Raw genomic sequence first — 25,668 nt, 5'->3', positions numbered from 1 at the left:
CCTGTGGTCTTAAAATGTCAGTGACTATTTTGAATTCTTTAAAAGAGAGATGCTGGAAGAAACTTAGGCTCTGGTATTTAAACTACTGCAGTCTTTTGTCTGTTGAATTTACATTGCTACGAGTACTGATAGCAAAATAATTGTATGCCCCATTGTGCAATTATCTAGTATGCTAATTGATTCTTGATTACTTGCCACCTACTTACTGTAAGATAGCATTTCAGAATTCATTTTTCCTTTTCAGTTCAAATAATTTTAAGCTGTTATTTTTCAATCCCTAGATTTGTTTCTTGAAGAGCATTTTATAAGGGGAGGCTAGATTTTGTTCTTGTTTTTCTTTCTATACTGATGCATTATTTTAGATTGAAGTATGGGGTAGTATTTGTTTTGTACTGGTTTCCTAGCATTTTGAGTATTGGGATACTTTTCAGTATCCAAAGTATCTTAGACCATCCCACACAAAAAAGAATTGTGTGTTTATGCTTGGTTGATTGAGGGAATCTGCGCTGGTGACAGTTAATGGTGAAGTTAGACTGGTGGTGAGACCCCTTCCAAGTAGACACAGAGACTGGCCAGCTCCAAGGCCCCATCGACATCTGGGCGCAGGTTACACAACAGGCCACCATGTTACCATCTAAACCAGCATTTAACACTTTAAGAGTTACCAGATTTTGTTTTATTTTCCTAGCATCTTAAAAAAATTTTTTTTCATTTTTTAAATTATGAGATTATGGTAACACGTTTACAAGAGACTAGGAAAATACAGAACAAAGTTACATATAGTTCCCACTATATATTACAATTGTTTAAGTAGATAAATTAAGATTTTTAGTTGGAGTTTCAGTATCAAACTCTCAGAAATTAATGGAATGAATGTACAGAGAAGTAAGAGACTATGCTAGACCTGAATAAAAATTATTTTTTAATTAAAGGTATAAGAGAAGTTTATTGTTAAGAAGTTCCAAAATAAAGATTAGAAAATGAAGATCACTGGTAATCTTATGACCCAGATCACTTTGCATTGTGGTCTTAATGTTTTGGTTATTTTTTCCCCTTCCCTCTAAAACTGTCTGTGTTGTGAGTTTTTATTACTGAAAAAGCACTTGTAATATTACAAAGATTTAATTATGGAAAAAGTCCTTGTTCTATAGCCCTTTGGTCACCCCTGCTCCAAGAGCCTTCATTAGCAGCCTGCTGTCTGTTCCACCTTTTGTGGTGATGTGCTCAGCCTCTCAGTCGCGTCTGATTCTTCACGACCCCACAGACTGTAGCCCACGATGCTCCTCTGTCCATGGGATTTTCCCAACAAGAATACTGGAGTGGGTAGCCATTTCCTCCTCTGGGGAATCTTCTTGATCCGGGGGTTGAACCTACATCTCCTGCAATGCATGCAGTCTTTACTGCTAAATCACCTAGGCAACCCTCTGTTCCACCTTAGGGCTCCTGAAAACAGAAATAAATAAAGAAGTTTATTTAGTTTAATTTTTTTTTTTTAAGAACAGTAATGGGATAATTCTATATATATTACATATGAAAGTTGCCTTTTTCACTTAGCAGGCTACCATGGATGGCCCCTCCGGGTTAGTAGATAAATATTCTTTTTAATTAATTCTTTTTAATATTCTTTGTAATAATTATTCTTTTAAATATTCTTTTTAAAAAATCTCTTGAGACTTTTTACCTCTGAAGGGTGAGGTCTCATTGGGGCAAAGCAGGGTCTCAGACATTAAAAATGTCTTGTCCTCTTAGAGCCACCATTCTATTGGAGAGAGACTAGCTGTCTGCAGACCAAGACAGAGTTTGTCAGATGGGGATTAGTGCTCCAAAGACGATGGAGAGTGAGAGGTTAGATAGAGGTGGGATGACTCTTGAGCTAAAATGAGGAAGTAAATGGTAGTCTAGATCCAGCTATGTGAGTGTTAAGTGCAAAGGGCCTGAAGCTAAAGCATACTTGACCTGACTGAGGAAAGGCCAGGGGGCTGAGTGGAGAGTGAAGGTGGTGAGGTCAAATTCTGCAGGTCTGGGATGAGCCCAGACAGAGGTCTGAGTCACAGGCTATATTGGTGATCCTGAGGTACAGTCAGGTTTAGGAGCCTTTGGGCTGTTGTGATGGAAGTGGCACACCTGGACTCACGGAAGGGCTTCAGGTTGACATCAGTAGGGTCGTTATCATGACCTCCTCAAGCTGAAAACTTAGGTCCAAATCCACCTGTTTCTGCACAGTTGGATGTGGCATCTGCTTTAATGGATTTTTTCCTTCAGAATCATTCTATCAAATGCTGGCTCTTTGGAAAATAGGGAGTAAGTCTGAGTAAAGTTGCCTTGTGGTTGTACAACTTGATATCTTATTCTGATGCATGGAATTAAAATGTTTATTGAATGCTCTAAAAACCATAATTTTTGCTTTTTTTGTTTTTGTGTTGTTGTTGTTGTTAGTCCAAAGCATCACAAGGTGGCAGTCCTGAGCAAAATGAAGCCTCAAGAAAGAATAAGAAAAAGAAAGAAAAATCTAAATCTAAATATGAAGTCCTGACAGTTCAAGAGCCACCAAGGATTGAAGTACATTTATATTTATTACTCACCTTGTATGATATAATAAGTGGGTCTTCCTTAATAGAAATACAGGTTCTATTAAGAACCAGAAATACTGGTAGCCCAAGTGAAAAGTCTCTAACATTTGTAAAAATAATTGTTCTCCTAGTGCTAAAAAAATAGGTATCACCCACTTTCTTCACTCCTTCAATTTGGTGTCTCCAGCACAGTGCCCATCTCATAGCAGGCACTCAGTAAATATCTGAAAAGAATGAATGAATGGTCTAGAGACAAAACCGCCTGTATTGAAATTTAGCGGTGTGTATGCCATACTACTAATATATACCATACTCCTCAGTGTCCTCTGACCTGTTTTTCCTTTGCTTTGGCATGCTTGCTTCTGCAGGGCCTCCTTTTCTATTTAGATGTCTTGCTATAACGTGCTCCACTATAGAGAGAAATTTACAATATCATAAATCTGTTGTGGGCCCTGGTCAAGAAGAGAGTATCGCGAGCTTCCAAAAGTGTGCTTTAAATTGTTGTCCTGTGATACTCCAAGAATGTCCTTGTTCTCCATGAAGCCATCCTGGATTCTGATTATGTTTCTCCTGGGTTGGGAATTATCAGACTCAACAGCCTGGTGCTGACAGGAAGGGTCTCAGCAGTGCTCCCCCCGGCCACCAACTTAGGGTCAAGCCCAAGGTGTTCCCACAAACTTGAGGGGCTCCCAGGGCTTTTGAAACATTTCCTTGAGAATAATGGGATTGCCTATTTGAAAACCTGCGACTGCATTAGAGCATTATTGTTTGGGCCAACAAATAATTCATGTTTCCGCCCCTCATTTTTCACATAATTTCTCCAGGGTGCCTAAAATATTGACAAAAGTACATAAAACATTTTTAAATGATTTAAACATTGTTTAGAGACTTGTTTGTTTTTTCTAACCTAGGATCAGCACACAGGACAGGATGCTTAAATCTCCTGTGTCCCAAGTTGATGGTTTCCCTAAAGAAAACATAGTTGAAGGATAGTGCTTGAATACTCTTGTGCCAGGATGGTTAGAGGCAGTTCGTAGACTGCTTGGTGAACCCATCCTTGAGGCCCCGCACTCTCTGGGGGCAGGGGCATTCAAACTAAGGTCTTTAAGTTTGTTCTAAAAGTGAAATAAAGCCAAAGTAGTTACATTAGTTTTTGTTTTTGTTTTTTTTTAATATAACTTCGAGCACTTCTATAGGAGATTTTTATGGAAAGAAAATACGAGCGAAGAAAAGATTGTAGTTGGGCTTATTTGATTCTTGTGATGTGTGAAGAGCTAAAGGGTATGTGGTTTACTTAGGATGCCGAGGAATTTCCCAATCTGGCAGTTGCATCTGAAAGAAGAGACAGAGTAGAGTCACCGAAATTTCAGTCTAAACAGCAGCCACAGGTAATTTTTAGATTGAAACCACAGTTGGTTTAGGCTTAACTTTTCTTGCTAAACTAAAACTCTCAAGAACACCCCCTTTCCAGACGTCTTCCTTCATGGGCACAGGTGGTTTTGTTCTGATTCATTTCTTCACTGGGGAACCGTATCCAGGGTGTTGAAACAAACTTGCCCTTAAGCCAGAACTGCTTCCTCACTTTCGAAATTAGATGATTGGTTACTGCTGTATCAGAAAGGAGGGGAACACATACTGCTTGTCTAAGTTTGATTTAAAGAAAAAACATTAACTTAGTGTATTCAGGAAATAGAAGAATCCTTTTGTGAGGCAGTTCTGTCTGACAGAAGCATAGTCAAGTAGTCAGGATCAGAGAAAGAGATGAATCTCCTTGAACCTCAGCCCCGCTGTAGATTCAGGAATGAGTTTGTAGTTCATAATCTAGATAGGAACTTGTGTCCTTTGAGCATTTTCATTGTCCTTTTGCCTCTCAAAGCGGGGTGGGTTTTTTTCACATTTATGAAGAGTTAAGATTCTTACCCCTGTAGCTTTGCATTGCCATGTTGTAGTTTGGGCATCTTCCGTCCCCACAGAGGTCTCTAGGTGCCGGTACTGTGCTTAGCACTCCCTCTTGCAATGAGCGCTCACCCAGTGTGACTTTGGCATCAGGGAAGAGAACAGTGGCTGGAGGGCCGGAGCGGAGGCACTAAAACACCAGAGACAGCATGCCCATACAGCCTTTATATAGTCTCAAAACCCATGTCACAGTTATTTCAGAAATGACACTTGTTTAGAGTATATCTGACTTTGTGCCTAAATTTAATACTTAGGACTTGTGTACATTTTTTGCTGTGCCCCTGTGATTTCATGGTAGGTAGCTTTGCTCACTTAGGCAGTTGGAGGGCAAAAGGCGCTAGTGAGGCAGCAGTCCTAACCAGCTAGCCTCACGCAGACTCTGCAGCCAGGGACTGTATTCCAGCCTTTGTTCCTTATCTGTAGGTGTATGCTCTTATTCATTCATAATGGAGATGCAAACAGAAATGCCAGTGGCTTAATTAAACTCGTGTTAAGAAAGGAGAAGGCAGTAAGCAACCTTGGTGGTAATATTGGCAGATAATTTGGAATTGATGGGTCTTTTCTTTAATTACTTTTAATATCAAGATTTTTATAGTCTCTGTATCTGTCTTTTTTTATCCTTAATTATATGGCTTTTTGTTACAAAATGAAAAGTACAGTTTGTAAAATAAAGTATTATGAGTAAACTTCTGATTTCTAATTTTTTAGAATAATTTTAAAAGTAGTAGAAAGAAAAGCCAGATTCCAGTACAGTTGGATTTGGGAGGAATGCTAACCGCACTGGAAAAGAAGCAGCACTCCCCGAATGCAAAGCAGTCCTCCAAACCAGTGGTGTTCTCAGGTAAAAGAGCTTGTTCATTTCACACAAATAATTGACGTCTTTTTCAGGTGACTATTTTGTAACGGTCTTCTCTGGTATCAAAAGTTGAATGAGTGAAAGTCACTTAGTTATGTCCAACTCTTTGCAGCCCCATGGACTGTAGCCTTGCCAGGCTCCTCTGTCCATGGAATTCTCCAGGCCAGAATACTGGAGTGGGTAGTTGTTCCCTTCTCCAGAGGATCTTCCCAACCCAGGGATCGAACACAGGTCGAATTGCAGGCAGATTTTTTACCATCTGAGCCACCAGGGAAGCCCAATCAAAAGTTATTGATATATAATCAAAATAGTGTAGTGCTGGAATGAGGATAGATGTAGACCAGTGGAATGGAATTGAGAATGCAGAAATAAACACACATATCTGTGGCTAGTGAAATTTTGATTAGGAGTGTTGTTTATTAAAAGGACAAAGAACAATCACTTAAAAAATGGTACTAGGACAACTGTTTTAGCATTTCCATATGCTAAAACAATAAAGTAGTGCTGTTAACCTCACACCATATACAAAAATTAACTCAAAATGGATCACATTTAAAATATGAGCTAAAACCTTGAAACTGTTAGAATAAATAAAACAGGATAAATCATCATGACCTTGGATTCGATGATGCAGTTTCAGAAAGGACTCCAAAAGCACAAACAACAAAAGCAAAAATAGGTAAATTGGATTTCATAAAAATTGAAAACTTGTACCAAATGATGTTATCAAGACAGTAAGAAAACAACTTGCAGCATGGGAGAAAATATTTAAAAATCATATATCTTATAAGCATTTAATATACAAATATATAGGAATTCCTATAGTTCAATAACTCTTATTACAAAATGGACAAAGCTCTTGAAAGACATTTCCCCATTAGAAGATACACATATGGCCAGTAACACACAACAAGATACTCAACACCATTAGTCATTAGAGAAATACAAGTTAAAACTACTTTGGAGGTAATTCTTCAAACTTACTATGATAACTGATCAGAAATGTGGAAAACAACAAGTGTTGGTGAGGATTTGGAGAAACTGGAACTGTTGCTGATGAAAACGTTAAATGGTGTAGTTGGAAAACAGTTTTGAGATTCTAGAACGCTAAGTAGAGAGTTGTCGTGTGACCTAGCAGGTGCCCTCGTCTGAATGTATCCGAAAGAATTAAAAACAGAAACTCAGTCACTTGTACACCAGTGTTCATAGCAGCATTATTTGTAGTAGTCCAAAGGTGTAAGCAGCCCAAATGTGTATCAACAAATGAATGGGTAAACAGAAGGTGGTATATACATATAATGGAATACTCAACCTTAAAAAGGCAGGAAATTCTATCGTAGAAAGAATGTAGATTAGAGGTTACCAGGGGTTGAGGGGAGTAGGGAATGAGTAGTTACTGTTTAATGGGGACAGATTTTTATTTGGGGGCATGAAAAAGCTTTGGAAATGGGTAGTGGTGATGGTTGCAACAATATTTTGAACATAATTGATGCCACTGAATTGTGAAGTGAAGAATGGTTAAAATAGTGGGTTTTATATGTTTTTACCACAAAAATTTTGAAGTTAATTTAGTGTGATGGTTTTAAGAAATAGGTTTTATTAAAAGATGGGTTTTCCACTGGATGTGACGACCTGATGAAAATCTTATAAGTGCCCTGTGCAGGTTATAAAGCTGCATCTGGTAGAAATGAATTACCTGCTTGTCCATGGGAACACAGCAGGTGGCAGTGTTAACTCCTTAGTGATGTAGTCATTTTCTCTGAATCATGCCTGAGAGCCAAGACAGTTAAAATTGGCAATATGTCATGCAAAGAAATAATGTTCATTTGCCACCATAGTCTTGTAGATATGTTTCTCTCTGAGGTGGTTTAAAAGTGAAAAATAGGATCCAGGAAATGATGAAGCTTACTTTTTTTTTTCCTGAAGCATTTTAAAGCAGTTCATCATGTAATTTTACTTATAAACCCCTCCTTCTGGAGAGGGAAATGGCAACCCACTCCAGTATTCTTGCCTGGAGAATCCCACGGACGGAGGAGCCTGGTAGGCTACAGTCCATGGGGTCTCAAAGAGTTGGACACAACTGAGTGACTTCACTTTCACTTTCTGGTGATAATTTTATTATGGCATCAATCCTAGAAAGGATAAACATAATTTGTTTCCTCAAGGGAAGGGAAATAGAATATTTTTATTTTTTCCAGAAATTTTCAAGCATCTGGAAAAGGTGAATAAAATCATGCAGTGAATACCCATGTACTCACCACCTAGACTGTACAGTTGTTCCTAATTTTCTCAGTCACATAACTTTTCCAGAGGTCAGCCAACTATATCCTGCTGGTTGTGAGTGTGTATGTGTGCTCAGTTGTGTCTGACTCTTTGCACACATACAAAGAGCGTGTGTGTGTGTGTGTGTGTGCGCTGTAAGCTCACCAGGCTCCTCTGTCCATGGAATTTTCCAGGCAAGAATACTGGATTGGATTGCCGTTTCCTACTCAGGGGATCTTCCCGACCCAGGGGTCAAACCCATGTCTCTTGTGTCCCCTGCATTGGCAGATGGATTCTTTACCACCACACCACCTGGGAAGCAACCTGGATACTTGTATTATTAGAACGCAACCAACACACATTTATTTAAGTATTATCTGTGGCTGCTTTTGAACTAGAATGGCATATGAGTGTTGAAATACGTATGCTCATTAGCTTAAAATATTTACTCCCTGGCCCTTTAAGGAAGTTTGCTGCTCCCAGTCTATCCATCAGTTTATCCAATATCAATTTACTTGTATTTTATTTTTGCTGCATTTCAAAGTAACTTGCAGACATTAGTGTATTTTACTCCCAAGCATGCATATCATTAATAGAGTCCAGTATTTGTGATTCCTATTTTCCTTTGGTGGCGAAATATGCATTTAATGACATGCACAGATCTTAGATGTATCATTTTAAGAGTTCTGGCAAATATATAACTTTGTAACCCAAACTTCTGGCTGTGTAGATCATCATCATCGCCTTTGAAATTCCAGCCCCTTCCCATCCCAGTCAGTCCCTGCTGCTACTTGCAGGCAGCCAAGGTCCTGATTGTTTTTTCTGACATTTCCTGCCATAGACTGTTTTTTCCTGCCCTAGAACTTAATATAAATGAAATCTTAGTTTGTTGGTGGAGGTGGAAGTTTTTTGAAGCTGAAAATTCTAAAATCCTAAATGCTGTTTCTCATATGGAGTATTTTATATGGGCTGCTGAATGGTATAGTCAGAAGTTTCCTAAATAGCCTTCTCATAGGTATACCAGAAGTAAGTCTTAATGAGTTTCATAGTGACCTTAATTAAAAGCCCGGAGTACAAATTTAAAATGTGTGAATGCAATTAATTTAGTCCAAGTATACAGTGGCTGAGGCACCAGTTGACAACGTGTCCCTGAACCCAGTATTTATTTTTCATGCAGTATCACCAGGACTGCCAGCAATGGCACTACTTGGGAGCAAGCTGAAAGTGCAGGTTCTGGGAACACCTCTGATGTGGTACAGTTAGAACCACTTGGTATGGGATGGGCAGTAGGTGTTTGTAACAAGCACACAGTGGGACTGTTGGTTTTGTTTTGTCCTTGTGTTTCACTTTTTGTGGTGGAACATTTAAAACATAGTCAAAAGTAGAATATGATAAAGACTGCCACCATATGCACATTACCCAGCTCCATCAGTTACCAACATTTTGCCAGTCCTGTTGCATCTGGAACTCTGTTATTTTCCCCTGAAGTACTTGTAAACATCATGTCATTTAACCTGGAAATACATCAGTCAGTATCTCTAATAGATGGTGATTTTATTTTTAATTGATCCATTCTGCCATTCTCCCTTCTAATAACAATAAAAATTATTTTTTTGTTAGCATCTTGTATCCAGTCTGTATTTAAATTTCTTTCTCAATGAAATTGGTGATTTTTTTCATTTCAGGATCATACATCACATGTATGAATAATTATTAAATGTATCAAAGCTTAGGATCACTGCCTTCTTAGGTATTCCTCCTTCAAATTTACTTTGCTCAGCGTCTGTTTGGGAAAGGTCTGCAGTGTTGGCCTTTCCAGAAAAGTCAGGAAAGTGCTTGGCCAACCTCTGATTCTGAAAAATGTAGTTTCTTGGGGAGCCTGCAGGGAAGCATGTGAGCTACTAACTGAATGTTCTAGACCTCCAGCCAAAGGCAAAAGCAAGGAAAGTGAGGGAACTACCTCTGAGGCTATATAAGGTGGCTCTTTTGCAGCTAGATTCAAGTTGGACCTTTTTAGATGGAATTGTATATGAAGTCCGAGACAATTTGGCAAGAAGTAGGGGCCCTCAGTCAGATGATATTTTTAAGTAGCTTGAGGTTGTTAGATTGTAAGGTTGATTATTGGGTTGTTGGATTTTGATAGTATTGAAAGGATATTTTGGCCACAGATCCCAGTAATGCCCAGATACTGACATGTCCATCATCAGTAATGGAACCGTTCTTACCAGAAAAAGTAAAAATTAGCTAAGAGGAATTCAGTTTCTCTTTATTTTTAGATTCAGTTCAGTTCAGTTCAGTCACTCAGTCCTGTCCGCCTCTTTGCGACCCCATGAATCGCAGCACACCAGGCCTCCCTGTCCACCACCAACTCCCAGAGTTCAATCAGACTCACATCCATCGAGTCAGTGATGCCATCCAGCCATCTCATCCTCTGTCATCCCCTTTTCCTCCTGCCCCCAATCTGTCCCAGCGTCAGAGTCTTTTCCAATGAGTCAGCTGTTTGCATCAGATGGCCAAAGTACTGGAGCTTCAGCTTTAGCATCATTCCCTCCAAAGAAATCCCAGGGCTGATTTCCTTCAGAATGGACTGGTTGGATCTCCTTGCAGTCCAAGGGACTCTCAAGACTCTTCTCCAACACCACAGTTCAAAAGCATCAATTCTTCGGTGCTCAGCTTTCTTCACAGTCCAACTCTCACATCCATACATGACCACAGGAAAAACTATAGCCTTGACTAGACGGACCTTAGTGGGCAAAGTAATGTCTCTGTTTCTCAATATGCTATCTAGGTTGGTCATAACTTTTCTTCCAAGGAGTAAGCGTCTTTTAATTTCATGGCTGCAGTCACCATCTGCAGTGATGGTGCAAAAAATAAAGTCTGACACTGTTTCCACTGTTTCCCCATCTATTTCCCATGAAGTGATGGGACCAGATGCCATGATCTTAGTTTTTTGAATGTTGAGCTTGAAGCCAACTTTTTCACTCTCCACTTTCACTTTCATCAAGAGGCTTTTTAGTTCCTCTTCACTTTCTGCCACAAGGGTGGTGTCATCTGCATATCTGAGGTTATTGATATTTCTCTCAGCAGTCTTGATTCCAGCTTGTGCTTCATCCAGCCCAGCGATTCTCATGATGTACTCTGCATGTAAGTTAAATAAGCAGGGTGACAATGTACAGCCTTGATGTACTCCTTTTCCTATTTGGAACCAGTCTGTTCCATGTCCAGTTCTAACTTGCTTCCTGACCTGCATACAGGTTTCTCAAGAGGCAGGTCAAGTGGTCTGGTATTCCCATCTCTTTCAGAATTTTCCACAGTTTATTGTGATCCACACAGTCAAAAGTTTTGGCATAGTCAATAATGCCAGAAATAGATGTTTTTCTGGAAGTCTCTTGCTTTTTCCATGATCCAGCGGATGTTGGCAATTTGATCTCTGGTTCCTCTGTCTTTTCTAAAACCAGCTTGAATATCTGGAAGTTCACGGTTCAAGTATTGCTGAAGCCTGCCTTGGAGAATTTTGAGCATTATTTTACTAGTATGTGAGATGAGTGCAATTGTGCGGTAGTTTGAGCATTCTTTGGCATTGCCTTTCTTTGGGATTGGAATGAAAACTGACCTTTTCCAGTACCAAATACTCCTACAAGGGGCTTTCTTGCCAGAACACAACTTAAAGGCCTTTGGTGACTTATATCTATCCTGGAGCCCAGGTTTGGTCTTCCCAACTGGCTGAGCAGATTAATGAGGAGGTGAATGCTTTTACCAGCAGCATAGGGAAGAGTAACTTTGGCCACCTACCAGTGTCTTTAAGATGTGTTTCTGGTAGACAGCTTATAGTTGGAGCTTTCTGTTTAATCCAGGCTAAGAATCTCTTCCTTGTTGAGTGTTGTGCTTTGTTCATTGTTCATTCGCGTTTAATGCTGTTGTTACAGTGGTTGGATTTACTGCTGTTACTATTTTTTTTCTGATTCTTTCATGTCTTAATTTATTCCTCTGTTCCTCTTTAACTGTTTTCTCTTATGTTAAATAAATACATAGTACCATTTTGATTCCTTTGATTTTTTTTCCTTTACTTAAAAAAATTAAATTTCTTAAAAGTAAGAAAGTAAGTAGTTGCTTATAAATAAATAAATCAAGCAACAAATTCAGTCCTTGTTTACCTAGAAACGTCTATATTTTAGATTTGTTTTTTGAAGGATAGTTTAACTGGATATAGAATTCTTGATTGACAGGTTTTCCCCATCACTTCTTTGAATGTCATTCCATTGCCGTCCTGCCTCCGTTGTTGCCAGTGAGATTACTTGTCTTGTTGTTGCACTTTCTGTGATGTTTGTTTTTCCCTTGCCGTTTTTGTTTTGACCTTCAGCAGTTTGACTATGATGTTTCTATGTGGGAATCTCTGTATACGTCCTACGTTTGGTTGAGTAATATTTATCCTATTTTGAATTTGTCAGTTGAAATATTAATTGAATTTGGGAAGTTTAGGGTCATTATTTCGTCAAAATATTTTCTTTTCTCTTTCCTCTCCTGGCACTCACATTATATATATACACTAGTATACTTGTTGCCCCACAGGTCTCTGAAGGCTCTTTTAAAATCTTTTCTTTAAATTGAATGGTTTCTGTTGATTTATCTTCAAGTTCATTGATTTTTCTACCATCTTCAATCATCTGTTGAGCCTTTCTCCTTTATTATTTGTATTTATTGAAATTTTGGGTTTATTATCTAGTCTCACAGTTGCCTTCATTTCTTGATCAGCTGGGGGCACTCACTCAAAGACAGTTTCTGTTAACTTCCTTTTTTTCTTTAGGGTGGGTTATACTTTCTTGTTTCTTGGAAAGTTTCACAATTTTTTGTTGAATAGTGACTTTTAGTTAATACATTGTCACAAGTGGGTATTTTATTTTTTCCTTCTGAAAGTAGTGGTTGTGATGGGTTGCTTTTTGTCTTGTGTAAGGAACTGCCTGGTCTGAGTCTGGTTGCTGCCTTCCCCACAGTGTGTGGTTGCTGATGTCTCTGCCTAGTTGTTGTTTTCTTGTTTTTGGGTCTCCTTTCCAGGAGTCACTCCTGTGTCTACTCAGTACTTTAACAACATGTACCAAAATTAAGGAGGGTGGGTAAAATATATTTGGAAAAACACTGACGGTTGTTGAAGCCAGACAGTGAATACATGGGTGTGTTGTTATACATTCTCTTTTATTTGGTGTGTGTTTAGAAGTTTTCCTAATTAAAAAGTTGGGGGAAAGTAGGCACAAATTAACTATTCCCTTGGAACAGGAACAAGATGGGAAGTAGAGCAGAACCACAGTGTGCAGTGGAAGTGCTTGGAGCAGTGATCGTGATCATGTATTTACTCTCTGCAGGGAATTTAGGAACGTATGTCTAGAAAACTGAAAAGAATCAACTCGAAATATTGCTAGGATCTTAAAGGGCCTTTTAAGATAGTGAGGTAGAAGGTATATATATATATATATACATGAGGTAGAAGGAAGCCAGTGGCCAACTTCTGCAAAGGCAAGGTAAGCTGAAAATCATGGAGTAAAAGGGGCAAGCTACCTGGAAAAGCTCTTCATCAAAAAATGAGACCCAAACATATCATCAGACTTAGCTGAAAAATGTAGCAGGTTTGATTATGGGGATAGGAAGCTGGTTCCCTCAGGGACAGTTTGATGGGGATGAGGAAGGTTGTGGGGGTGGGTGAGTGGCACAGGGAGCTCCTGAGACAGATCTGCAGCGAGCCTGCCTATGGGGCCTGGCAGGTGGTGGGTGGCAGCCTGAGCGGCGTGTCCCTGCTATGTTGCAGTTGGGGCAGTGCCCGTCCTCTCCAAAGACTCCATGTCAGGGAAGAAGGGCCACCGCCTTGCCCAGGTGAAGACCCCGCACAACCCGTTAGACTCCACCTCCCCCATGACGAAGAAAGGAAAGCAGAGGGAGGTCCCCAAGGCCAAGAAGCCAACCCCGTTGAAGAAGGTGTGTGGTGTTTTGTTTGAAATTGGGCGCGAGTAAACTTGTAGGCTGCTGTATCCATTCTACTTCTTTCGACTCTTAGGTTTTTAGATTTTTAACATTTACTCTCATTTGAACCTGCTTTTAATCAAGATGCAAGCATGATTCTCTGAAAGATGATCCCTTGCTCTCCCCTCATGGTGTGCAGAGCACCTCAGCTGCTGGAGGGGGAGGCCTTATTTATTTATTCATTTCATACATATTCATGTCCATACTTTGGAGTGACATGGACAGAAATCCAGAAATGGGGGGAGTCTGTTCTTTACATTTTTTACCTTCATCTTAACCCCGAGGCATTGTGTCTGATGCTCTGATTTGGTAAATATTGGACACTTCCTGCCACATGTCTTTGATTTAACTCTCAAAGCAGCCTGTGGGGTATGGTGAATCTCAGATGGAGGAAGGCATGCCTTGCCTGGGGTCAGACTGAGCTGCACAGTTGCATCAGAGCCCAGATCTCACGTGCACTGCTCTGTTTCCCCAGGGGAGCCTGCTGTTCTGGGCCATGGGTGAGAGGATTGGGCTGCTCACAGGGAGGGGGCGGGCGGCGGGGGAAGTAAGGGCACAAATAGGTACAATGCCAGCCAGCTGAATGTGGATGGCTTATTTCACAGAAGAGCTTATTTTCAGATGTGTTTAGGTGTTTCAGTCGTTTATTTAATTTTAAAGATTATTTTGAAAGAACGGCAGGAGAGAAAGCAGCAGCGTCTCCAAGAAAATGCTCTGAGCCCAGCTTTTCCCAGTGACGACGTGCAGGATGTGCAAGATGAAGAGAGCGGCGGTGACGACCAGCTCCTCAGGCCGCCTGACGTGTTAGGTATTGAGTTCCATTGGTTTGCTTCTTAAAGAATCCCTCTGCAGGAGTAACCATGTACACAGCCAATTGTCTGGCCTTTGCCCAGCCCCGGTCCCTGTGTGGTAAAAGCAAGTGGGCCTTGAGCTTTGGGAATGCAGACGTTTTTCAGTGTCCTAACTTGACAGTAAGAGGACCTCTTTGTGAACAAGTGGAGTTTCTGGTGCCTCTGCTTTCCGGGGCTTTGAGAGTTAAAGGGGTGAAGCCCCTGAGCTTGATGTGTGTGATACTCGATGGTCCTTGCAGTTTGAAATGGCCATGAGAATTAACACCGTTAACTGCAAAGCTGCTTGCCCACAAGTGTGTGAGACATGGTGTCATTCCAAAAGAAATGGGTTAAGTAAGCTTCTTATTGACTTATCCTTTCAGAACAGTACACAGATCATACCCAGTTCAGAGGCAGAATGGCCCCCCAGACCCCATGATTCTGGTCCAAGGCCTCAGCCCTGTCTGCAGTTCACCCATGAGCTTTCAGGCTTCATTCCAGTGGAATCTTGGGCGGTGTTCTGGCTGGCAGTATGTCTGTGGCCTGTAAAAGTAGTTCCTAATTGTCAGTGCGGCATAGCATTCAGGTGTACAAACATGCCAGGTGGCACGCGGGTGTTGTGTGAGTTTCCACGTGGGCTCCGTTAGAAGCAGAGATGCTGTGGCAGCTTGGGGTGTATATAAGAAATGCGAGCACACCTCCTGCTGGAATTTCCCCCTGGTGCATCTCCAGCCTGAGTCCACTGCCATCCACCCTAGAGGCCCCTGCCACACAGGCTGCCCAAGGTTTTATGAGCTACACCCATGGGTGGCGGAGAGGCCAGCCGCTGAGTCCGGGTGCTCTGACGATGCTGTTGTGGAGGCGCTGTCGCGTTTCCTGCCCCAAGCCCCTCAATCTGTGCACTGAGCCCTGCGGGGGCCCTGCTGTAACTTCTTTCTCTGAAACTCCAGGGGAAATGAAAGAGTCTGTGTCCTGTGTTCCTGTGGCGGAGAGCAAGTCAGAGGAGCAGCTGGGAGCTGAGCCCCAGAAGGAGACGGAGGCCTGCCCCAAGATCCACAGCCGGCGGTTCCGGGAGTGAGTGAGCCGGGGCTTTGGGCTCACTGTGGGACCTGGGGCGCTGTGCTCAGTCTGATCTTGGGCCTCGAGTTCTTTGCCCGCCATGCTTAGCACAGTAAAGCTGGGCCATGGTGTTGTGTCCTGGTGGAAGGTGGCTAGGACCTGGTCTTAACACATGCCAGGGCTACATAATCTGCTCACGACAGGTCTCTGTCCTCATTCCGTGATCCCAGAGGTGCCCTTGAAGCCACTTTTGTGATTGGGAACGGGTGGTAAGGTGACAGCTCATGATGTGATGTCCCTTTCTGTGTGTAATTTCTTAGGGTGCCCTGCCTCTTTCCCTCCCACTTTTCTTCAGGGTAAACTCTGTAGATGTTTGTCTTCACGAGGAGAGGTGCCCAGGAGTGGCTGCCCTGGGGATGTGGGGCCCAGAAGTCTTTGTCCCTTGTGGTTGGGGGTGAGGAGGATGCCTCCATCCATATCTTTTATAAAATTCTGTCGGTCAGAATCCTACCTTTTTGACTGGCATTACTCATCAAAAGCAAGATTTCTTGAGAGGAGCCAAACTGCCCACACCTCTGAGGTGTGCCGGGAGCAGCACGCCGGACTGTCACGGCCAGAGGAAAGGTGACCATGTCTAATGTTCCCTTCAGCTACTGCAGCCAAATGCTCAGTAAAGAAGTTGATGCCTGTGTTACGGACCTGCTGAAAGAGCTGGTGCGTTTCCAAGATCGTATGTACCAGAAAGATCCAGTCAAGGCTAAGGCCAAACGCCGACTTGTGTTGGGGCTGAGGGAAGTCCTCAAACATCTGAAGCTCAGAAAGTTGAAATGCATCATCATCTCTCCAAACTGTGAGAAGATACAGTCGAAAGGTAAGGGTGCCGTGTGTCCCTGGGTTGTGGCTCCTGCCGTTCATGCCCTCTGGCCCCCACAGCCCCATCAGCCACTTGGGGTTGGGGACCTTGGAAGTGCAGTTTGCTTCATTTTCTTTTAGTTGAGTTTGTTTTAATTTATTTTTAGTTGGAGGATAATTGCTTTACAGTTCTGTGTCACACATCAACATGAATCAGCCATAGGTATACGTATGTCCCCTTCCTCTTGAACCTCCTTCCCACCTCCCACCCCAAACCATCCCACCACTCTGGGTTGTCACAGAGCACCAGGTTGAGCTCCCTGCGTCATAGAACAAATCCCCACTGGCTGGCTGCTTTACATACTTGTTTCCAAGTTGGTTGGATCACCAAGTGATGACTCTGTGAGCAGCCGGGCCCCTGCGGTCTTCACAACAAGGCTCAGCCTGGCCCATGCAGACCAGAGAGGGTGTGTCACCTCGTACAGCAGGCCAGGTGCTGTGCTGCTTGCCTTGGAGCTGGGGGGGTGGTCCCTCATATCGCAGAGATTTCGTGACTGGCAGCTAGGCAGTCCCTGCATTGGGCTTTTCCTCCGTGTGTGACTAACTCGTCTGTTCACTTACTAAAGGTTTGGGTTTGTCCGAGCCCTTGGCCATCTTACTGATGCTGGAAGGTTGGTTCTCTTTTTCGACATGTGATGTGCTAGGTGAGGTGACCAACAGACAGATGTCTGACATCTCCCTGGCCCTCAGCTGACCCACTTTGTATCCTCTTGGGGTGCTCAGCAGAGGGGCTGTTAGGAGCAGGATGCCATCACTCAGACACTGGTCTTCCGTCTTAGTCTCAACATTCAGACTCCTCCTCTGGTCCCATTGCTCTCTCCCATGGTGTAGAATTCCACTTGGCTGGAACAGCGCTTTCAGGGAACCAGTCCAGATCCCAGTGCTGAGTCTTTCCGGTTGCTGTTTCCATCTGAAGACTTGAGGTTTCCTGACTTGTCTGCAGCATCCAGGGGCCCTTGGGCAGCAGCTGGACCTGCTCATGGCCAGCCCTGTGAATTCATCCCCGTCCTAGCTGGAGGCAGTCCAGTCCCTGCCATTGGAAAGGGCTCTCAGGTTCATCCCTTTGGTTGTACGCTGGTGGTGTCTTGACCACAATCCCATGGCAGACGCTGGGCTTTACACGAATCACCCCTCAAGCTCTCAGCCAGCTGCCTGACTGCCCCCTTAAAGTAGTGGGTTCTTCAGGCATTCTGCAGCTCCTCCTCGGGGGCCATTCTAGCTCTGTGCCTCCCATGCAGCTGTCTTGCTGGAGATGTGTCTTCTGGTGGGCTGTGGTGGTTGTTGGCTCTCACATACTGCCTTGTCTTGGGGCGTGTGCATCCCCGTGTCAGTGGCTTATGAGGAGGAAATGGCGGGACATCTAGAAGATGGTGCTTGAAATCCAGTCTTTCCAATTTCTGACCTTTATTTTTTTTCTCCCTTCTCTCTGGAAGCTTGTGGGAACTCCCCTGTTCCCAGGGTTCTGGGGGGTGGGACGGCGTACAGGCAGTGCGCTCAGTCCTGGGACATGCTGCGGGCTTTGTGCTCTGACTCTCCCTCCTGTTGGTCCTCTCGGCTCCCCCTGGAACTGTGTTGCCCGGATGCTGGGTCTCCTGCACTGTCATCCACCTGTTAGTTTTCTTCTTCTTTTCAGCTCTTCAGTTCTGTTTTCTGTAAGGATTCTTCAGTTATGCTTCTTAATCTTTCATTTCTACTGTTATTTTTAATTTCTGGGAGCTATTTTTATTGTTCTCCAAAGTTCCTGTGTTTGTAGCGGTTGCTTCATGGATGCGTTTCCTCCCTGAGAATCATAGTGATGTGAGGGTCTCTTCCCCCTGCACAGCCTCCCTGCCGAGGTGGTTTGCTTTTTGAGCTCACGGTGGAGGTTTCTGCAGATGCCCAGGTCTGTTTGTCTGTCTTTAGCAGCTGCTAAAGCTGACTAGGGACTTCCCTGGTGGGTGAGTGAATCCCCCCACCAGTGCCGAAGACTTGGGTTCGATCCCTGGGTCGGGAACATCCCCTGGAATAGGAAATGGCAACCCACTCCAGTATTCTTGCCTGGGGAATCCCATGGACAGAGGAGCCTGGTGGGCTACAGTCTAGTGGGTCACAAAGAGTTGGACTGAACAAGTGACCAAGCAACAACAAAGCTGACTAGAATTCTGGGGAAGAGGCTAGCACTTAAAGGCTGTGAGCTGCCTTTGAGAGCAGTGGTTCTCGAACTGTAGTGAGTCACCTGGGAAGCTGATGAAAACATAGACTTCAGAGTTTCTCCCTGAGCAGGTCCAGCAGACCCCCAAATTTGTATTTCTAGTAAGTTCTTAGTTGCTGCTGCCACTTCAGAGACCCCAGGCTAGAGCCTCTGCTGTGGGATGGCAACTGGGCTGCTGCTCTGTTGAAAAGCACCGTACTGGGTGCATCTCTGATGCCACATTTCCTGGGGAAGTACTCTCTTACTTTCTGCTGGGAGTCTGGGGTGAAGGGGTGGAGGCCTTGACCTCTACCCTGTGACCATGACCTTATCCTGACATGCACAGTTAGAAGTGTGGGCCCAGTGTCCTGCAGACCTGCCGCCCTGCTGCACCGCAGGCCCAGCATCAGGGTGTCGGTTGAGTGAAGCAGGTCTGGACACCAGCTTGCTGTCACCTTATCTGAATTCCACAACTGTCTCAAATGCCCGATGCTGCCAGTTAGTTGCCGAGTTCTGGGGGATGAATTCTAGGGTAAAGATGTTTTCCCACTGGTGCTTCTAGGCGTTTTCCTGCTGGTGGCTTAGGTCAGCTGAGTCATCTGTTTGTGTTTCAGCTTCCAAAATTTTTTTACTCATCTCAGAGTCTCCTGTGGATTTTCATATTTAAAAGACAAACCAAAAACCGGGAATATGTGTATTCAGTCAGTGGTCTGCCTTGCTCTTTCTCTAAGTCCCCACTCCTCTGATCATGCCAGAGAATGGAGCTGAGAGGGCATCTTAAGGATTTGTTAATGCATTTAAAATACGCTGTTTACTCATTTGTTCCTACCTTTTTTTTTTTTTTTTTGCCTTGGGGCATAAGGAACTTGATTACATGTTCGAGGAATGTTTCTTCCTTGGTTAAGACAGCCAATAGATTGTGGTCATTTTAAAGGTAAAATTGAGTATTACGGCCTGGGATTATGTTGAAATACTATTATTTGCTCAGAGTGGCATTTTGCCGAATAATTCTGAACTCAAACTTTAAATGGGAATTGTTGATCAGATATAGCATTTACTTGTTTTGTGTCACTGTGAAACTTTGAGAAGCTGGCACTTGGAGATATTTTTCAGCTCTCATGAGTGAGGTTGGCAGGGAACAGGGCTGAGCAAAATCATTGAGACTTGGCTACTGCGTCAGGAAAAGTGGTGCATGCCTGCAGCATCCTCTTCCAGGGGGAGTCAGACAGGACAGGCTGAATTCCCCAAAACGAGATGCAACAACACGTGTAAAGTGTCATGTCATCTACCAGGGAAGCTCAATAGAGATAAGCAGCCAGGATTTTTATTGGGGATGGTCACAAGGGTACCCTCTGCCAGGCAGGTCCCCACATTCCAGACTTGCAGAAGGAAAGCCAGTGTTTAGTGTAATTTGCATATGCATTTTAGGAACAGTAGTCACTCCTACCAGCTGGGTTCACAGGGGCACCCCCAAAGCCCAAGTTCAGGGACCAGCCAAGGGTCAGCCAAGTACGCTGGCCTTTTTTAGGAGAGCAGCCATCCCGCCAGTCTTGTTATAGCTCTTTTCTGCACACTGCTCAAATAGCCTCTCTGATCAGTTCCTGAGCTGGGGTGGACACAAAGCTGAGTCACCCTTGAGTGAGAGACCATGGAGCTGATGTTTAGGAGAGTCGTCAGTCTCCTGTTGGAAACATTTTGCTGTAAGGAACGCAGCCATCACCTAACCTCTGGTCCTGCCTCCGCCTTTTCCCCACCTGCCAAGGAGTAAATTTTCTTTGAAAAATTCATATCCCCAGAAGTTGCTTCCTCATCACCTTTGATCTCTGCGGGTAGATCTGGGGAGAGGATGGACAGATTAAAAGGATGTGGGGCTTAACCATTAATTCCCTATTAAATCAAATGTGGAAAGAATTCCCAGTTCCCTCGAAAGCAGTTGTTTTTCAGTCATTAAGTCATGTCCAGTTCTTTGTGACCCCATGGACTGCAGCATGCCAGGCTTCCCTGTCCTTCACTACCTCCCAGAGTTTGCTCAAACGCATGTCCATTGAGTCAGTGATGCCATCCAACTGTCTCATCCTCTGTTGTCTCCTTCCCCTCCTGCCCTCAATCTTTCCCAGCATCAGGGTCTTTTCCAGTGAGTCGGCTCATCATAACCAGATGGCCAGAGGATTGGAGCTTTAGCTTCAGCATCAGTCCTTCAAGTGAATATTCAGGGTTGATTTCCTTTAGGATTGACTGGTTTGATCTCCTTGTTCTCAAGGGACTCTCAAGAATCTTCTCCAGCACCATAGTTCAAAAGCATCAATTTTTCAGTACTCAGCCTTCTTTATGGACCAACTTTCTGTATAGTCCAGCTCTCACATCCATACATGACTACTGGAAAAGCCATAGCTTTGACTCTATGGACCTTTGCAGGCCAAGTGATTTTCTGCTTCTTAATACACTGTCTAGGTTTGTCATAGCTTTTCTTCCAAGGAGTAAGCATCTTTTAATTTTGTGGCTGCAGTCACCATCCACAGTGATTTTGGAGCCCAAGAAAATAAAATCTGCCCCAGTTTCCACTTTTTCCCTCTATCTATTTGCCATGAAGTGATGGAACCGGATGCCAGGATCTTAGTTTTCTGAATGTTGAGTTTTAAGCCAGCTGTTGTACTCATCAAGAGGCTCTTTAGTTCCTGTTCGCTTTCTGCCATTAGAGTGATATCATCTGCATATCCAAGGATGGATATGCATTTGAGAAGTTGTTCTTTTGAAAGAAAATCAGGTAATCATATGTAATTAGGTACCAGGTGATAAGAGATCTTAGGAGATTTTTCCTTTCTCCTGTAGATGTTGTGTGTTCCCTCAGGAAGTCGTCAGTTTGCAGAGGAACCGGGCTGGGGCCACACTTCCTCTAGGGGGCACTGCAGCCCCCACAGGTGGGCACACTGCTTCCTCCAGCCTCCCTGGTCTTCAGGTGCTTCTGTTAGCATTTTCTTGTGAGGCAAGGCTGAGCAACTTTCCACTTGTTTAAGGGCTTGGCATTTTCTGTGAATTGTTGATTATTTGCCCATTTGTCTTTCAGGGGGTCAGTCTTCTAAATTCACATATACTTTTTTTTTTTAAATAATAATGAGCCACTTTGGTTAAGAATTGTGAATATTTTTCCAGTTTGTCATGTGCCTGTTTTTCTTTAAGCCTCTTTGGCCATTCAGAGATTGGGTGTGTACATGGGGATATTTTTTATTCTTGTTTTTATTGCATCTAGGTTTTATGTTATTCTTCAACCTTCTTATTCCAGGGTTATTAACTTTTTAATTCAGTTTTTTCCCTTGTTCTTCTTTGTTTTTATTTATTTAGGAAGAATGCATTTCAGTCTGAGATGGATTTTTGCAGAGGCTGACCCCACTGTCTCTTTGCACCTTCTGTGCTTCAGGGGACTCTTGCCAACCTGCTTAAGTGCCACTCATTCGGATGATTTCTGGGCCTTCATTCTGTCACCCTGTGTCCCATAATTTACGTTCTTACAGTTCTGTGGCAAAGCTTTACTATCTGGAAATGCTAGCCTGACATCAATTTCTTTTTTCAAAAGGCCATTCTCATTTTGTGTATTTCGTATTTCTCAAAAAAAAGTCCCACTTAGAGTAAGTTACATTATAAAAAGTTTTAGATTAACATAGCATTGACGTATGATCATATTGGTTTGTTCCACCCAAGAGCATAGATGCCTTTGGCTTAGATTTCCTTTTGTATTTCACTAGCATGTTGAGGCTGCTTTGTAAATCACTCACGTTTCTTGCTACATTTATCCTCACCTGTTGTAGCCTTTGGTTGCACTTGTACGTGGAATCACCTCTCCCATTCTGCGTTCTAGCTGGCTGATGTTTGCACGTGTATGGGTGGTTTCTATGTTACTCACGCACAGATGCCCGGATGTGATTCTCTTATTGGTAACAGCTTGTCGGTGTTGCTGGTTTCCGACTCTGCGTGAGCATCACTCACACACACAGCTCCTTCACCCTCTCTGCCTGTAGTGCCACCCCTCCCCTCCCCACCCTCCTTCTGCCAGGCTGTGTCTCACTGGGAGGCAGAGTAGGATTACTCAGGGACCTCCCCTCTTAGGGTTTCCATCTTTTTAAGTGGGTACCGCCTCCCCTCTTAGGGTTTTGTGAGGATACAGGAGCCAATCCACCCAAGGCCATTAGACCCAGACTGGCACACAGTATTCATCGAACTAAGGCTTCCTTGTCCCGTTTCACACAGTGCCAGCTGCTGGCTTGATGTGGACTTATTTTATAGTGATTTATTGCTTTAGAAGTGTCTCCTGAACAGTTGATTTCTTCCATGTGGCCAAGGGTAATAGTGTACTTCCACCACAGTGACTGGCTTTCCTGGTGAAACCTGGCCTGGGGGGGAGTGTCACCCTCCATCGGGAAAAGCTCTTGGCAGCCAGTGTCGCCAGCGTGCTCCTCGGATGCCCTCCCCTGTCATTTTTCCTTGTCCTCCGAGCAGGTGGGCTAGACGACACCCTGCACACCATCATTGACTACGCCTGTGACCAGAACATCCCCTTTGTGTTTGCTCTCAACCGCAAAGCTCTGGGGCGCAGCCTGAACAAGGCTGTTCCCGTCAGCGTGGTGGGCATCTTCAGCTACGACGGGGCCCAGGTGAGGCGGGGGTGCTGGCCTGTCTTGCTCTGGGAGGGAGTCAGGGGGGATGGTGGTTGTCTGTACTTCACTGGTAGAGTAGCCCTGAGCCCTTGGGGCCCCAGTCTTAAAAGCGGTAGCCTCGGTGGCCGGGTTTCCTTAAAAACCCAGAAGTGTGATTCCAGTTTTGCTCTGGGCTCACTGGTGTCACAGAGGAGCCTCAGGAAGGCCTGAGGGCAACACCCCTGGTACCTAGGCGGGCATCAACCCTCCTTTCCCTGTAGAGGGTACCTTCGCCAGTTTGCAGGCGACCTCACTTGTACTCTGGTTTCTGCTCAAGGACCAGTTCCACAAGATGGTGGAGCTGACGATGGCGGCCCGGCAGGCCTATAGGACTATGCTGGAGAACGCACGCCAGGAGCCGTTGGGTGAGCTCGGGCCCTGCGCCCCCGCCAGCCCACCCAGTCAGGGCCCCAGCTGCCCTGCGGAGGACAGCCCCCTGGCCCCTGCTGGAACAGAGGAGCCACCCTACAGTGAGTGCTGGGGGAGTGGAGCTGGGGCCTGTCGTCCTCTAGGTCTTCATCGACGCTGATTGAACAGGGTGCCCGGGAGAGCGGCATGGCCACTGTGGCAAAACTAGCTGCAGAAGGCCTTGTTAAGCCCGGCCCGTGTTTAAGAGGTGGTCTCAGGTGCGGGAGGGGAGGGCTGGTGAGTGGGTATCTCAGACAGAGCTTCCTTGGGTCACATGGCGTCCTGAGGGCAGCTGAGAGGACAGCTGTACCCCTGGCGGGTGGTTGTCAAGACCGGCATGCACCAACCTGCTTGATCCTGTTCGCGAGGGGGAGGTTGCAGTTGGGGAATTTTGCTCGAGTCCTTTCCAGGCTACACTTAGGGAGCCAGTTTGCTGGGCAGGCTGTGTGCTGCTTGCTTTCCAAGAGACTTCCCTGACTATGGTGGCCCAGAGGCTAAACAATCCGCCTGCAATGCAGGAGACCCGGGTTTGATCCCCAGGTCGGGAAGATTCCCCTGGAGAAGGCAATGGCAATCCACTCCAGTACTCTTGCCTGGAGAATCGCATGGACAGAGGAGCCTGGTGGGCTACAGTCCACGGGGTTGCAGAGAGTTGGGCATAGCTGAGCGACTTCACTTTCCCTGGCTGATCCTGCCTGTCTATTAGTGGTGTGCTTTCTTGTTCCCAGTTCAAGTCTGGAGAAACCATGTGGAAGCATACAGTCGGTGTGCCCTGGAGCTGGAGGAGTCGCTGGAGGCTTCAACCTCTCAGATGATGAACTTGAATTTGTAACAAGAGTTCGTTCCTGTGTGTTTGTGTATTTGAGGTGGGGGTGGGGGGTTGAAAGACTTTGGGGCCTTTTTCTTCTTCTGTTTTTCGTTGACTTACTTGTGTTGTGTATGGCTGTTCAACTGGGGAGGTAACCAGCAGTGTTTGTAGCTGTCCAAGAGCTGCGAGTCCTGCAGAGGGGCACTCGGTAGGCTGGCGGAGACCCTCACAAAGCCTTGGGATGCAGCCTCGTCTCTCTGAGCACAATATGAGTCTGGAAAATGCTGGACAAGGTGGTACTCAGAGTACTCTGCTGCTGTGAACAGCTGAGCCAAGTTAGTTTGTGGAAAGCAGCGGTGGGCTGAGGCGATGTGGCTCCGAAGGCGGGGTAGTTCCACCCCGTGTTCCCAGTCCCGGTGACCCCCACAGCCCTGCAGAAGCCGTGGGGGTGGGGTACGGGGAATACTTTTCTCAGGATATGGCTTTTTAGCCAGAAGATTTGGGGATACTTGGAGGGTCTGCTAAAATGAGCCTCAGAGGGAAAATCAGTTCTCTAACCTGTGACCTTTTGACATGAATATTCCTTTTATTGTTTATTTTTCAAAGGAACAATTTTGAAGTTCCTAAATCTCAGTTTTGATAATTTACAAATATTTTCTTTCTTTTGTAAATGAACATATTGCGAATGTGGTTTCTTAGAGGCCAGAAGGATAGTTTACTTTCATATTTTCCTGTAAGTAAGAGGGCTTATTTATTTTGAATAAAGAGTGATTATTTAATTTCACTGGAGACTCTGGTCACCTTGGTCTAATCAGCGCTTCCTACATCCTGATCTGTATTTTGGGGGCACTCTTCTTTGAACTGAAGGGGGCCGAGCAGGAAGAGGTTTGCTGCTCTCATATCTCTTGGATCTCGAAGGTAGTGACTGTGAAGTCTCCAGCCCTTAGAGATCCTGTTGCTGGACCCACCTTGGTCCAGCCTGCTGGCGAGCTGGTCACATGAGAAATGGCAGGATCAGACTTTGACTGCTTTGCGTTTGTCAAGCAAGCAAGGTACCTGGTGGGATTTGCAAGTGCTGTTAGTTGAATTCAGTCATGGCAGATGTACTTTTGTGAGTGAGTGGCCTGTGGGAAGCAAAAT

At 44.4% G+C, this 25,668-nt stretch overlaps 1 protein-coding gene across 2 annotated transcripts in view; it reads left to right on the top strand.

The window, feature by feature from the left end:
- SECISBP2 (SECIS binding protein 2) overlaps nucleotides 1-25,261 on the top strand; it is a 38,453-nt gene extending 13,192 nt beyond the window's left edge. For both annotated transcript variants that reach the window (XM_068973892.1, XM_068973893.1), the window contains 10 exons: nucleotides 2,437-2,559; nucleotides 3,869-3,958; nucleotides 5,235-5,367; nucleotides 13,442-13,608; nucleotides 14,314-14,461; nucleotides 15,434-15,557; nucleotides 16,193-16,413; nucleotides 23,116-23,270; nucleotides 23,590-23,782; nucleotides 24,449-25,261. In XM_068973892.1, the coding sequence (XP_068829993.1) occupies nucleotides 2,437-2,559; nucleotides 3,869-3,958; nucleotides 5,235-5,367; nucleotides 13,442-13,608; nucleotides 14,314-14,461; nucleotides 15,434-15,557; nucleotides 16,193-16,413; nucleotides 23,116-23,270; nucleotides 23,590-23,782; nucleotides 24,449-24,552 (1,458 nt within the window). In that variant the 3' untranslated portion in view covers nucleotides 24,553-25,261. The remainder of the gene's footprint in view (nucleotides 1-2,436; nucleotides 2,560-3,868; nucleotides 3,959-5,234; nucleotides 5,368-13,441; nucleotides 13,609-14,313; nucleotides 14,462-15,433; nucleotides 15,558-16,192; nucleotides 16,414-23,115; nucleotides 23,271-23,589; nucleotides 23,783-24,448) is intronic.
- Nucleotides 25,262-25,668: the final 407 nt, after the last annotated feature.

Source organism: Capricornis sumatraensis, chromosome 6 (genome assembly GCF_032405125.1).
Source record: "Capricornis sumatraensis isolate serow.1 chromosome 6, serow.2, whole genome shotgun sequence".
NCBI lineage: Eukaryota > Metazoa > Chordata > Mammalia > Artiodactyla > Bovidae > Capricornis > Capricornis sumatraensis.
Note: the sequence above shows the minus strand (reverse complement) of the source record. Positions and strands in the feature narration are given on the sequence as shown.